This window comes from Emydura macquarii, unplaced genomic scaffold, assembly GCF_026122565.2.
Source record: "Emydura macquarii macquarii isolate MOO-44397 ecotype Brisbane River unplaced genomic scaffold, CSIRO-AGI_Emac_v2 contig_2422, whole genome shotgun sequence".
Lineage (NCBI taxonomy): Eukaryota > Metazoa > Chordata > Testudines > Chelidae > Emydura > Emydura macquarii.
Genome location: NW_027132559.1, coordinates 928220 through 943153, shown reverse-complemented (window position 1 = coordinate 943153; position 14934 = coordinate 928220). Strand labels below are relative to the sequence as shown.

Sequence of the window (14934 nt, the reverse complement as noted above, 5' to 3'; positions counted from 1 at the left end):
CATGGTTTTAAAACCATGTTGCCTCATCCACATTTTAAAACAAAGTATTGGAATCCTCTGATCATTCTAGCCATATAGCCATGTTTAATAAGTATGCTGAAACATTATTTAATCTATCAATGGGTTTTATGCAGCCACCCATTACTGCAGTATCTTCCGCAGAACCTTCCATGTGAAATCAATAGCAAAATCCCTAGTGGACTTCAGGGAATCTATGGCACTTCTCCCATTTCGGGGTAAAAATTCTGCATGGAATAGGGTTTTTAGGGGCTGGGGATTTTGGATAGCAGGGGTATAATGTTTAACTTTTCTGAAACTCAAAAGTTAATTCTTTAGAAACATAGGAATTTCAGATGGGATCTGACCATGGTCCAATTAGTCCAGTATCCTGTCTCTGACAGTTATCAGCACCAGATACTTCAGAGGAAGGTGCAAGAAAATTTTTTATGGAATAATCTACCCCTAGGAGAAATTTCTTCCTGCCCCGAGTTGGAAGTTGTTTTATACCTTTAATCGTCAGGGGTTAGGTCTAGGTATACAGTACTTAATCCTGCCTCAGTGCAGGTGAATGGACTAGACGACCTCTTGAGTTTCCTTCCAGCCCTACATTTCTTTCAGACTTTTGTTTTCAATCCATAGTAAAGTCATTCTGAATTTTATTATCCATATAAAGGTCCATGTTTTTTTAATCCCACTAAATTCTTGACCTCAGTGATATTTTAGGGGCAATGAATTCCACTAATTTTACACTGTTTTATGTAATGTTTTTATCAATTTTAAAATTTGCTATCTTCTAATCTCACTGAATGTCCACTTGTTCTGTATGGGTTTCTCATTAAGCAGTAGGATACCGAAAATTTTCCTTGCTGTGCCACTTTTCTATTTGCTTGTTATGGACTGTTCTCTGTCTCTCTCTCTCACTGGGTCCATCTAGTCTCCCAATGACAGTGCTTCCTCTGGCTTATCTCACGCATGGAATAATGATAGGGATACCTTATCCATTTAAGTATGTATGACTAATATAGTGCCATTCACATGATCCACCACTGAGAATAGATTTCAAAATCTCATTCTATTTAAAAGCTTGTAAGCTCTTGGGGCAGGGACTGTCTCGGTTTTGTACCGTGCCTAGACTAATGGGGCTCAGTTAGGATATCTATATGCTTCTATAAAACAAATAGTTTCTATAGAAATGCAGAAGATCTGAATTAGGAAAGGCTAATAAATAAATGCAATACAGAATTACTTTAAACAAGTAAGATACCACTTGGCAGCCTGTGTTGTCAGTCCAGTGTGGTCATATTAATATAGAAACAAACTTGTGATCCACAGTCGTCATAAGACAAATAAAATGGTGATGTTTAGAAGCATGTCAACTTTATGAAAAGATTCAATAGCTGTCTGTCATGCCAAACACAAAACTCCTCAGTTGACAGACCTGCCATCTTTCCAATACATGCTCAATATGAGATCAGGCTAAGTCAAGCTTTTCACATCTTCATCTTTCCCCCCTCTTATTTTTTCAGAACTTTATTCTATCATCATCTAGACCACACTAGGAACCAAGTTGTGACTCACCGTAAACATGCAACAGTGACTTCTGACATACTTCTTGAACAAGTGGTAATAATGACATTTTTTTAAGAGGAAAAATGTGTTCTTTATTATACGTGTATGAATTGCAACATAGAATATACAATTCACTTCTTCATCCCGGAAGAGCAAATATGCTCCTGTGCAAAGAGCAATAAATACTGGTCGTCAAACTGCTCGTAACTGCAGTCCTCGTTAAAAGGCACACAGATCTGTTGATCTCATAAGCATCTTTCTTCTTCCGAATAAGTGATGAGGATTTCTATTTACAGAATCATAACACGTCCCACACGGAAAACTTCACCTGAAAAACCTCTTCAAAATTGTTGCATAAGGGATTTTGTAAATGTTTACACAGAAAAAGGAGGACTGTGCGGTGAGTTCCAAATTAATAGTTTAAAAGGCTTCTTTATTAGTCCTTATGGGGCATCTGAACAGAGTTATAAGAAGTTATAACAATATATATATATCAGACAGACACAAATTAAAATGGTTTTAATTTTCAGCTGATGCCTATGTTTGAATGCCTGCCTCTGTACATTTCTTTATGGCTAGGATTTTTTAAAGAATTACATAACAGAGCAGATCTTCATTGTAAATATGTCAACAGTGCCATATTCCCTTGGTATTTCTACGTTGGAAAGGATTCTTGAAAGAGAAGCATATATCAGTATGGTCCAGTGGATAGGATAAAGGGCTGGGAACTAGGAGAGTTAGTTTCTGGAATTAAAAATCAGAGACCCAAATCCCGGTTGCTAAGGTTGGTATATCTGTTAAGGTTGGAACTAATGGGGGATTGTAATTGGATCTACCTGCTTGGGTGACTGACTAGATAACGAACTTGGTTATGACTATTAAGCAGGATGATTTTTCTGGTTTCTTTTCCAATTTAGGAGACAGACAGACAGACTGGTTGGTGAGTTGGCTCCAGGGTTAACAGACCTTTTTATTTGGCTAGCTGCTTTTTTTTTTGGCTGGCTTCCTAGCTGCAAAGAAGCCCCCTTCGTGACTGGTTTATATGGTCACGTGATTCACTGCCTGTAAAGAACAAAGGTCATCGGACAGTAAACCCTGTCATTTTCTTTGTTAGAAAACCATTCCAAATGACTGCAATCTTGAGGATTCAAATTCCCTCTCCCTTTTGTTAAACAGTGTAAACATTTCCTTGTGCATGTAACAAGGATGTATTGCACAAAACAAATGGCTGCACTGGTGCATGAGAATTACTCTGTATTTTATGAAACCATCTCATTGATTTTAGATGCCATTAGGAACACCAATTGTTTATTTGCACGTAATGAAATCCACTGAAAAACAAGAATTGCCATTTGGGTTCTAATGTGAGAGCTCATGTTGAACCAAAAAAGGATGTTATATTTGTCTTCCCCAGACCTGCATTACTAGTATTTAAGTAATTCTTTTGTACAATGCTGAAGTGCTCTGAGACATGCTATCTGTAGAAAACAAATTCTGTTCTATTCTGGTGGCCTACACTACCCTAGCCACAGTCCTGTGCTAACAGATTCCTATGAGCACTAAATTGCATTAAAAATGATAAGGAATAACGCTATTTCATATTAGTGAACCCAAATATCATCGCTATCTAGGAAGCAAAGGTCATGATTGGTGACAACTCGTGATTAGTTAGCAGTTTGGCTCTTTAATCACATTTACCAACACTGACAGAAGCAAAGTCAATTTCTGAGTAAGATGCATTCTAGAGATTGAATACTAATGCAGACATTGTAGATTGACCATCTCTAATGGCCACAACTGCAGTTTCAGATATTTCTCCCAAATCACCCTTCCCTTGTTCTTTTGCCCCCTTTTCCTTACACTGCTGCCTCCAGTAGCATGGTAGTTCAGCATGAGAATATGGTCAAGTAGTTTCCTTTACTGATCAAATAGGAAACCCCAATACTTTAGCTTTTCTCTATGTTTAAATGAAGATTGGCTTGACAAGGATCAGCAGCAATACAGTTTTATCCAGTAAAGATTTTTCCTTTTTCTCCATTGTGAAATAGATTTAAATAAGCATAATTGGTATCTTTTAATGGGCTTCATTTTGAAGCATTCCATCAGCCACTAACAGGCTAGCAGCCTTACACAACACGTTTTCCCATTACTCTTGCACTAGGAAGTTGATGAGGGCAGTTCTTGGAGACAGAAAGGCCTTTTTGATAGCACGTCCCTGGAGGTGTTTGATTCCCAGCTCACTTTGAAGAATTAGTTCATGGACTTCCTCAGCATTACGGGCTACTTGGCGAGGCATACTAACTTTGCCACAAGCTTTGTTATTGATCTGGAAAACAGAGATATGAAAGCAAGAAAGGACTGAAGTTACTAAACTGATCCAAAAGGACTTCAATATCTACACCCCAATCCATCCATTTACACTTATAGGAAACAATGATATCAAACCTTCTCTCTCTTTCTTTCCTTGAGACAGAGATTTTTGACTAGAAAGAAAAAAAATAACCCCCTTGATACCATATAGAAGGACCGTGGACTCTGATTCACAGTATATGGTCAAGGAAACTTGAAAGTGGCAATATGAAATTCTCCTTTTTGAAGGCTTCTAGTGTCAGCAGAATATACAACTCTATGATATATTAAACGTTTGAGAATAAGACAATTGCACAAGCTGAACAAGGACACAGCAAATCTAACTGTTTGGCTGATGGAGATTTTTGACAGTCTGCTTTAGATTTTTGCTTTGTCTTTTTAAGTACTTGAATGATAAACTACAGAGATTAAACCACAACATTATTTTAAAATAAAACTCGTGACAGAAGAGATATCTCAGAACGAGATTCATCACAAACAAGTTTTATAAAAATAGACAACCGTTTATTAAAAGATGATTATCCATAAAGCTAATAGCAACTGCTAGGAACATATCCCCTAAGAAGGTAATGCTTTCATCTGTTTGGCTGCTTTACAAAGCAACTTCCGTACTGGGTCCCTATCAGCAGAGCAAAACCACACACAACAGCAGAATAACATCTACACAGAGATTTATTTTAAAAGGCACCTCTGGATGCCTTTCACTCTTTCATCATTGCAGATCATTTCAGCCAATGAAACAGATAAAGGAAGGAGAATGGACAGCGCAGTTGAGCACCTCCTCCCAATTTAAAACCAAGAGATTCATGACCATAAAAGTTGCCATCTTTGTTTGTAACATCTTCATCTAATTAATGAATCAACCCCAATCTGAAATTATATCAAGTGTGGTTTTTAGATATTTTTATTCAGTTTAATCAAATTATTTCTCTGTATGAATGTGGAAGGTCACTGCTGGTGATGCAGCTCTTTGCCCTTTGGATCAGAAAGTAACATTTTCCATGGAGTTTGGACAGGAGCTTGCCTGAAACCTTTTTGGCCATTGCACTTTATCAAGGATATTAGTATATAGTACAGCTACTGTACTGGGAAGTGGTGAGTCCCAGGTTATGTAAAAGGAAATAATTTGTGCAATTCTCAATGACAGAAAGGCATCGACTCGCACTGCCTTTAATACCTTCACTCAGGAGCACAAGGAGAGCTACTGCGCATGTGTGGGCCAACAGACACTGCTTTGAATAATTTCCGGACTCGGGCATATGATGTGCATGTGTACTCCCACATGTGGAATACAGATCGGGACCACACATCTGAAAGAACCTCCAGTTACAGTAAGTAAGCTCCACTTCGAGTGTTGGTCCCTATGTGTATTCCACATGTGGGTGATTTGCAAGCAGTGTTGAGATTAGAGGTGGGCACAAGGAAGGCGATAGCAAAGATGCTTGCAATAGTGCTGATCCCACTGTTGCATCTGCAGTGATGAAACATGAACTACAGCATACTAAATTGTGAACATGTAGACAGAACTCTAGGTGGCCGTCCTGCAGTGGAATGTCAGATAAGTATGCTGTGGAGGCAGTGGAGGAGCTGTGATTTGCCCGGGGAAGAAGTTTTACCCTCTTGTGACACTCTAAGGTGCATCCTAAAACCCACTTAGAAATCTTCTGGGAGGATATGTCTTGCCCATGCATTCTCAATCTCTCTGCTATGGCAATAAACAGTCTTGGTAATTTCCTAATGGGTTTGGTTCTTTGCAGGTAGAACATCAGAGCACGCTGAACATCGAGGGAGTGAAGTCTCTTGTCTTCAGAGGAAGTGTGGGGTTTCAGAAAAAATACAGGTAAGTATCGTTTAATTGATATGGAACTCAAACAATCTTGCGAAGAAATTTGGGGTATAGTTGGAAAAAAACCTTTTCTTTGTGAAACTGTATAAAAAGGATCTGCCAGGATGGCTCCGAGCTCACTGACCCTTTTGGCTGAAGTGATAACCACTAAGAATGCCACCTTTGTTGACAGGTGGGTCATGCAATGCCACCATGGGTTCGAAAGATGGATCTGTGAGTATCAATAGAATGAGGTTAAGGTTCCATTGAGGTGTAAGTTTAAGCACTGGTGGGAAAGACCTAATGAGACCTTTCATAAATCAAACTGTAGCAGTGTGAGTAAAGATGGAGTGTCCCTTCCACCAGAGAAGGAAGGCACTTACCGCAGGTAGGTGTACTTGCAGTCAACTAGCAGCGAACCTGAGGTCTTCAGGGACAGGAGATAGTCTAGGACAATCGGGATCCTAAAGGTGTCTGTAGAGTGTTGGAGGAGTTGTGCCCAGGCTGAAAAGTGTCTCCATTTGGCCACACAGCAGGTTCTAGTGGAGTCCTTCTGCTTTGCTTAAGGATCTTCCGGACAGGGAACGAGCAGGAGCATTCTATTTATAATACCCATCAAACACAAGACTGTGAGGTGGAGTGAGTCCTCCTGCTTGATTTTTCCATCTTGGGTTAGGATCTCTGGGAATGGGCGGATCCTGATTGGTGGGAGGACAGCCATTGTTAAGATGTTTCACGAACAATAGGATGCTAGGAGAATGATGTTGGCTCTATCTTGACATATCCCACAACTTGTGGAAGTAGGGGAATGGGAGGAAAGGCATATCTGAGGCTCTTCATCCAAGACAGCAGGAGAGCATTGTCCTGGCAGTCATGACCCATGTCTCCTTTGGAACAATTTAGGGGGAGCTTTCTGTTAACGTGGGATGCAAAGAGATCCCATAGGAGAATACCCCACTGTGTAAATATCTTGCTTAGGACTGTGTCATGAATCTCCCACTTGTGGTTTGTCGAGAAGTTTCTGCTTAGTTTGTCTGCAAGGGCACTGTGAATACTGGGGAGATATGCAGCACGTACTGTGATGCAATTCCTGACGCATCAGTTCCAAAGTCTGATGGTTTCCAGGCACAGGGGGTGAGATCTTGCTCCTCCCTGTTTGTTTATATAGACCACCGTGGTGATACTGTCTGACATCATCTGTACATGGAGTAAGCATATGAGTGGCAGGAAGGCCTTCAACGCAAGGTGGACTGCCCTCAGTTCCGGTATGTTTGTATGTAGCCTGGCCTCTCCTGGGTGTCCTGGTACCCTAAGTAGCAGTGTGGTTGTCCGGGTGAGCACCACCCCAGAAGGGGGGATTGGAGGGCTGAAAGAAATATCAGCTCTTCCTCCTTGTACACCAATGGAACAGGTTGGCAGGAGGAGGGAGAGGAGCAGTATGACTTCTGAGAAGGGCCTGAAATCCGGCCATAAGGATCCCATGGATCCCAATAAAGACAGAAAGAAGGATCAATCAGTTGCAGGGGACCCAAGGGAACTGGTACCCTGTCTGTCAGGGTTCAAGTGTCTCTGTGGAGATATTGGTGTGGCTATCTCCTTTGATTCATTTGAGAACTGTTCCATTGGTAGTGGCAGTGTCATTGGAACCAGGGCACTCTTGCCAGCTAGCTGGAAATGGGACTGCTCCTGGGACATTGATACAGACTCCTTCTCTGGAGTAAGGACATCCCTTACCGGAAAGAAGTGGAGACTGTGGATAAGGGAGGAATATATCCTCCAGCATTACAAATGTTTCTATATGTCCTGGTATCTGAGGGGTTCCAGAAGTAAAATCTGAAGGACCCAGTGCATCTATGGCAGTTGGATGGTCTTTAGATGAATGAGGCGGTACCAACAATGGATCTGGACCAGCACTCAGATGGAAACAGCAAATATCTGTCCTTACATTTTGGCACTAATGTGACTGATGGAACCAGCAGATCTTTCTTTTTAACACACCTTGCCCTTGAATCTGGGGTTCTTCAGGTTCCATACACATTGTTTCACTCAAGCTAGACAGTACTGGGAGGTAGCACATTTCTGATGGACAGACCTTGCAGCCATGAGTACCCTCCACTCATGGGGAGCCTTAGAAGAAGAGTCCTTGGGCTTAGATGTTGAAGGCTCTGCTCCAAGGCATGGGCTTGGAGAGACCCTGCTGGTCAGTAGAGGCCAATGTACAGGGTGACCGCTGTGTCCTGGATCAGAGAAGGGCTTCATAACCTTCTCCATCAGGTGCTTTTGTAGGTGAAGCTCACGGGTTTCTTGAGTTCTGAGTGGGAAGGAGCGCTGGATATTGCACTTTGCAGAGATATGTTGATGTTCATTACTGATGCAGAAGGAGTGAGGGCAGGAGTGACAAATCTTGAATCCTGGGACTCTGGGCATAGTCCCAGAGCTGGGGAGGTGTTCCTCAACAGGGGGAAAAGATATATTCTATGCTAACTATAACTTTAGCTACTAATTACTAAGATAAAATATATAGCTATTTACAAATATTTTCTTTCTTTGCAAGTTATATAACCTAGTGAATGAGGACATGATTCTGACTCAGGCCATGTAGAGGTGAGAAGGAACTGGAGAGGTGTTGACCCGCACTGCCTCTTATACCTTTGGTCAGAAACACAAGGAGAACTACTGCATATGTGCGAGCCAATGGACACTGCTTTGAAGAATTTCCATAGTCAGGTGCATGGTGTGCATGCTTACATACATGAGTCATACACATAGGGACCAGCACTCGAAGAAGAACAACACACATTTATAGTCTGTTTCAGCTTTTATGGGTCATAAAAACCTGTCTACATGTGCCCAGTTTGTAAAATGTGTAATCAGAGAATTCACTCCCATTAATAAAATCATTAGAAATGACAAGTCATGCGTAAGGATGCTCATTCTGTAACATGGTAACACCCTGTTAAATAGAGAGATCCAATTATTATATTACTATATAATGTGTCTCTAAACAAAAGGTCACTATTGTAGTGATTATTGTATTGTCTCTTATTTACAGGGCTAAGATTTGTAAATCTGTTGAAACTTCCTAAATAAAGACAAAGTTAAAAAAAACCAACGCAACCCTATCTATACATTAGACCTTACTCTAATTCCTTATATGAAACACCCCCATAGATTTCAGCCATACACAACAACACTGTATTGTAGCTTTTGTGAAAAAATATACAAAAGCTGTTCATCACACTATTTCTTTTTGACTGGGTGGTGCAAAGGGTGCTCCACTGATGAAACACACCAAAGTGTAATATCAAAATTAATAGAGTGCTGAAAAGAATACGGGGAGACTAGATGGCTCATGAGATTGCTAATAGGATACAGAGCCTTTTAACACTAGGTCAGTCTAAAAGAAATTACTATGCTTAGTCACCTTTCTCTAACCTTCAGTGGGATAATATAGCCCACGTCTGCTCCAGGTAGAAGTGTCAGGACCAGAAAGTCAGGGTGCAAATATTCTGTTTGTGTCCCAACTATGTCCTGTGTTACTGAAAAATATACTTCAAGTTGACCCTCAAAAGGGGACAAAAACTGGGCGGGTGTCCTTTTTTTGCTTCTTTATGATGTATAAGGAAGGAAACTGTCAATTTCCTTTCTGCTTCTTTTTTACATTAGAAATTCTGGATGTCACCTACTTTGCAAGAGTTTACAGGGATTGGAGCCTAGTGAAACAATGACACTGCAAAAGATTGAAAACTGAGCAATTTAAAGGGAGAAGATCTTTAAGTTAGACTTCAATATTTTTTTTTACACCCATCTGACTCCAATCCCTCATTAATACTGCAAAAAGAAGCACAATAAAGCAACAAAAAAAATCACAAACCAGCTTTAAAAAAAATTCCTTTGCAGGACTAGAATTCTGAACAATTCTGCAGGCACTGACTGATATGTGAGAAATTCTACTCATGTGTGTTTGTGGAATCAGATCCTAAGCTTCTAAAGAAATCATTCTGTGTTTCCTTTCTAATTCATTGAGCTGACACACACAACACTCCAGTTCCAGATATTTTTTACAATGCCAAATGGTATGATGTAAAGTAGAGGTGTGCAAAGTGCAGCACTCACCGCCACAATAATGCCTGGGACAACAGAAATGCACACATACTGTACTGTGTATTTAAAGCTTCTCTCCTGCAGGTAATCTACAGAGTAGCAACGAAGTGTGCAATGACCAGTTTCTTTTTGGTTCCTGCTGCTGCTTTGAGTTAAATACAGATAGATATAGATCCAACACAAAATGGAAATAATGGAGTGTTTTGTGCCAAGAGGAATAACTTGCAATGGTCTGAGCAAACAAAACATCAGCAGTGCAATGTATTGAGAAGAGACCAGGGGTGTGGCCCAGAGCTTCAGTTTGTGTGCACGGCCCTGTGAAGAGACAAAGCCTCTCTGGAACCAACAATAATTCTCTTTATTTTGACTTTTTTTAAAAAATGAGGACAGTTTATTTACATAGACATACAACTCCTTCCCCCCCATACATTAAAGCTTTAAGGCCAGAATACTCAGTCTGTTAAAATAACTCAGTGCTTCTCCATAATCCCCCTCACCTTATTCTTACAATGAGCAACCAAAGGTTCTCATCTTGTGGGCAAGGTTTCCCAGAATGCCTGGCTCTTAAAAGGAACTGCTCTCTCTTTTCTAATTCACCTACTTCCCTTGGCTCAGAGAAGGCTTTAACATAATAGATATTAAATCAACATGTGCTGCTTCAAGCACACAGACTGTTCCATCTCTCTAAAAGATGCAAATTCAGGTTAGACCGAGGCCTTAGGAACTCACATTTTACAGGGAGTGTTTTATACCACCATTCATTTTGAAATGGAATATAAAGGGTTCAATAATGCTGACCACTGACAAAAAGACTCAGCATGCAACCTGCTGGAAAACAAAGATGAGCAGAGGTGTTTTGCTGGACAACATAAACATCAGAATGAGAAAGGTAAGCAAAAGTTTTAATTGTCACCTAGGTCTCCCCCTGCTCCCCCCCCAAGTCTTTTGTTCTAAAGACTACACATGGCCAGTTTATTTTAACCTTTCTTCACAGGTCAGGTTTGATCATTGTTGCTCTCCTTTGGACTCTCTAATTTGTCCACATCTTTCTTAAAGTGTGGTGCCCAGAATTGAACACAATACTCCAGCTGAGGCCTCACCAGTGCCAAGTACAGCAGGACAATTACTTCCTGTGTCTTACATACAACACTCCTCTTAATACACCCCAGAATGATATTAGCCTTTTTCACAACTGCATCACATTGTTTACTCATTCAATTTGTGATCCACTATCAGATCCTTTCTAGCAGTACTACCACCTACCCAGTTATTTCCCATTTTGTAGTTGTACATTTGATTTTTTTCATCCTAAGGGTAGTACTTTGCACTTGTCTTGAAGATGAGGTGTGTGTTTGTTTACATTTTTGTAACTTTCAGCAAAGTCCTTTTGATTGTTTTTGAGTTAAGGATGAATAAAAAAACCCACGCTTTTGTCATTGTAAACAACTGTAATACCTTTCTTTTAAAGAATAGGACTACAGCAAAAACTGTAGCCTGAAGTTTTTGCCCAATTGGCTTTAGGGCCTTTCCTTTGCTTGGAGAACAAAATGTAAAACCATAAGCAACTGAAAGACTCTTCTGAGCATTTGCTAAGGATTTTAGCTGAAGATAAGGTATACCACATTCTGACCATTTGGATCAAATAGGGACTCAGGCAAGGATAGGAACTTTTGGTCTCAGTGTGATAATAGAACAATCTGCATGAGGAAGACTACAACCAAAGTCTTCCAAAAAAGATAGCGTGCCCTCACCTCCAAAGCCTTCAAACATCAGAAATGGAAAAAAAATCACAGGAGTAGAAAGTATTCTGTGAATTATGTGTCCTGAAATTATAGGATTTCATTAAGTTTTATCTTTTTCAATGTGAGGATACAGTTGTCACAATGCAAAATTATAATAAAACTGTCTCCAGCTAAACTATAATGGCAAAACACAGGAAACTCACACATCCTACACTCTGTTCACCCAAATGAGATGAGGACTTAAAGCATATTTATGATCATTCACATGCTGCCACTACTCTGGCAATTTTTTCCTTCTCCTTTTTTGAAAATAAACAAGGATTTTTAATCCACCCCCCACCCAATTAATGCAAGTATAAGGCTGTACAATTAACAATAAAAAGGCATTTAACAAAAGATTCCTACAGTAACATTAATTTAGCTGCATTGCAAATATATTTTCTCCCATACTCATTCCTGGAAAGAGTTAATCATGTTTTGCTGAAATCTGCCAAAAATGTCAGCCTGAGACAGAGATCAAACATGGAAAACTTTAGCCCAGACAAAGTTTGGATAAATTACAACCAACTCAAAGGAGGGTCTTACAATGATAAATGTTAGGCAACCTTATCCATAGGCAGAGCAGCCAGTTTTGCCTATGATTACACACTTTTTGTCTGGATACATCATCATTAATGGATTAATAGATTAAAAATATGGAGGGGCCCCTTAGCTGATATTATGTTGATAGTTTCTGCTTTAGACTCAGTCAGGTTTGTTCTGTAGTCCCTGTCCTCAATTCTGCATAAGCCAAACCTATCAGAGTAATAGCATCCACAATCATACAGATACCTCTATACTTTTTTTTCCCCTTGGTTTGTCTTCCAGGGCTGCTTAAACTTTTTCTTCTGATGAGTTTTCCAAATTATCCAGCACAATTCTAATTTTAGCTTTCATTCTATCTAATCTAGCACTGAGTCAACCAGCAATGTAAGACCTCAGCTGTAGTCCTCAAGACCAAAACTAGCAGTATGTGAGCTAATAATGCATTCATTGACCACTATTGAAACTCAGCTTGTAAACTCTTACCAGAACAGACATCTCTATGATGTCTGGTTGCTGGAGGTATTCTGGGTCCACTTTGGGCCAGGACTGGTGCAGCACATCATCATCCCACTTATGATACATACAAAGTTTATTCTGCATATGCGCCAAACCTACAACGTGAAATTGATAAATTGCTGATCATACTCAACAGATTTAATGTTTTGGTTCAAGTTTCATAAATGTGTCAAAAGACTGCTTTAATATAAATCGTGTCTACAGCAAACACACTGGGAGGAAATAATATGGTTTAGTTTAGCATACAGCATATTATAAACAGAAAGATACACAGTATTCAGAGCTTCGAAGGGGATTGTCTTATATAACATATAGGGATTCAAATGTGAACTTGTGAATGTTTTTCAGATTATTGTTAAAGCTCCAAAACCTTTGCTACTTTGCCATCAGGCACAGATATAGAAGGACAACAGGTACTCTGTTTTAATTTAAATTGCTGCTACATTGTTACATACAATAAACTCTAATCTTATAGACAAGCAATTTTCTACACTCTTCTACACTACTTCTTGATTTAAATAATTTTTTAGTTGTCTCAATCTCACAACATATTCAACACCATATCTTTCATATTTAAATCACTACTTTGGCTCCGTTTCCCCATCTGTAAAATGTTGTATATCAGTAATTTTCAAGGCTATGTAACAGATGTCTGTAAAGTGTTTTGAGACTCTCAAATGCAAGGCTCTACAGAATTTAAGTATAAACATTATTGCACACTTTCACACTCCCTGAATGTGTTACATTTTGATTTTGTCTACAGCTACAGGTTAACTCTATAAGTGCTTCCCTTTTTATCAGACAGACTTCATTCACACAAAATACAAGACAACCAATTCCTGTTCTTCAGTGTAAGTCAATCATATTTGGGTAGAATGAAACAGTTCTGAAATCGTTCTTTCATGGAATGAACACTTTAATGTGGAAATAAAATAATTTAATTTACTCCTGTTGTGGGATAAACTAAAAACACCGATTTCATTGAATTTGAACATCTACAAAAATATTTGAAAATTAAACTGATGATTCCAATTACCATTGTAATTATTTGTGTTAATCTGAAATTTCCCTGATTTTACAAGTAAAAATACATCATGTATTTCAATAAGATGGCACAGTTCTAAATGTTTTCTTAAACTAAAATCCCAATCGGAATTGCAAATCCAGATGGGTATTTGAAAGCATATCTTGTCAACATACAGTTACAAACTCTAATTGAAAAAGAGATCAAAGACATGTGTGTCTTCAGTGACTCAAACACAGAATAAGGAAAAACAACATTGCCCCAAGAGATTTGCTCAGAATCAGTTTTATGAAGCAATTAAAAAAAAAACTTCATAGAGTCAAACAGAATTGACAATATTTCACGCATAACAAATACATTTATCAGAATAGTCAGGTAAGGCAAATGTATTGAATAAGAACAAATGAAGGGACAGGAAAAGAATTTAACTTTCTCAAAATTAAAGTATCAGAAAAATGTTGTGGACTAGTTACTTCTATAAATGACAAAAATACTCAAGCTATTTCCTTCGTGACTCAGAAAGGGGGTGGACTGGAGTTATTACCGATGGCAAGCAAGAACATGCTACTATAAGATTCTACTAATAAGTTTGGTGCATAACTGTTCCCAGCGAGCAGTTACCAGTGGCTCACAGTAAAACTGGAAGGGCATACTGAGTGGGGTCCTACAAGGATCAGTTCTGGGTCCAGTTCTGTTCAACATCTTCATCTTCAATATCTTTAGATAATGGCATAGAGAGTACATTTATAAAGTCTGTGGACAATACCAAGTTGGGAGGGGTTGCAAGTGCTTTGGAGGATAAGATTAAAATTTAAAATTATCTGGACAACTGGAGAAATGGTCTAAAGTAAATAGGATGAAATTCAAAAAGGACAAATGCAAAGTACCAGGTACTCCAGTTAGGAAGGAACAATCAATTGCACACAAAGAAAATGGGAAATGACTGCCTAGGAAGGAGTACTGCGGAAAGGGATCTGGGGGTCACAGTGGATCACAAGCTAACATGTGAGTCAACAGTGTAACACTGTTCCAAAAAAAGCAAACACCATTCTGGAATGCTGTGGTGAGTGGGTGTGCCCTCCCTCAGAAACTGACAGGGAGGAACAGGCCAGGCCTGGAGGGGTGGAGCCAGAGACTGCCTGTCCACCCACCCCAAAGCGAGAGGGTGGGACAGGAAGTATAAAAGAGAGGCCCAGGAG

The 14934-nt window shown here is 39.4% G+C and overlaps 1 protein-coding gene and 1 long non-coding RNA gene across 4 annotated transcripts in view; one reads left to right on the top strand and one right to left on the bottom strand.

The window, feature by feature from the left end:
• Nucleotides 1–3233: 3233 nt before the first annotated feature.
• Nucleotides 3234–14934, bottom strand: part of LARS2 (leucyl-tRNA synthetase 2, mitochondrial) — a 118552-nt gene continuing 106851 nt past the window's right edge. For 2 of the 3 annotated variants that reach the window (XM_067561728.1, XM_067561729.1), the window contains 2 exons: nucleotides 12679–12806; nucleotides 3234–3895 (listed from right to left, as the gene is read on the bottom strand). In XM_067561728.1, the coding sequence (XP_067417829.1) occupies nucleotides 3716–3895; nucleotides 12679–12806 (308 nt within the window). In that variant the 3' untranslated portion in view covers nucleotides 3234–3715. The remainder of the gene's footprint in view (nucleotides 3896–12678; nucleotides 12807–14934) is intronic. The other variant, XM_067561730.1, reaches the window with a different exon arrangement.
• On the top strand, nucleotides 5078–8803 carry LOC137162037 (uncharacterized). The gene is made up of 3 exons (XR_010922246.1): nucleotides 5078–5270; nucleotides 5697–5779; nucleotides 8319–8803. It is a non-coding gene; the product is annotated as an uncharacterized lncRNA (long non-coding RNA).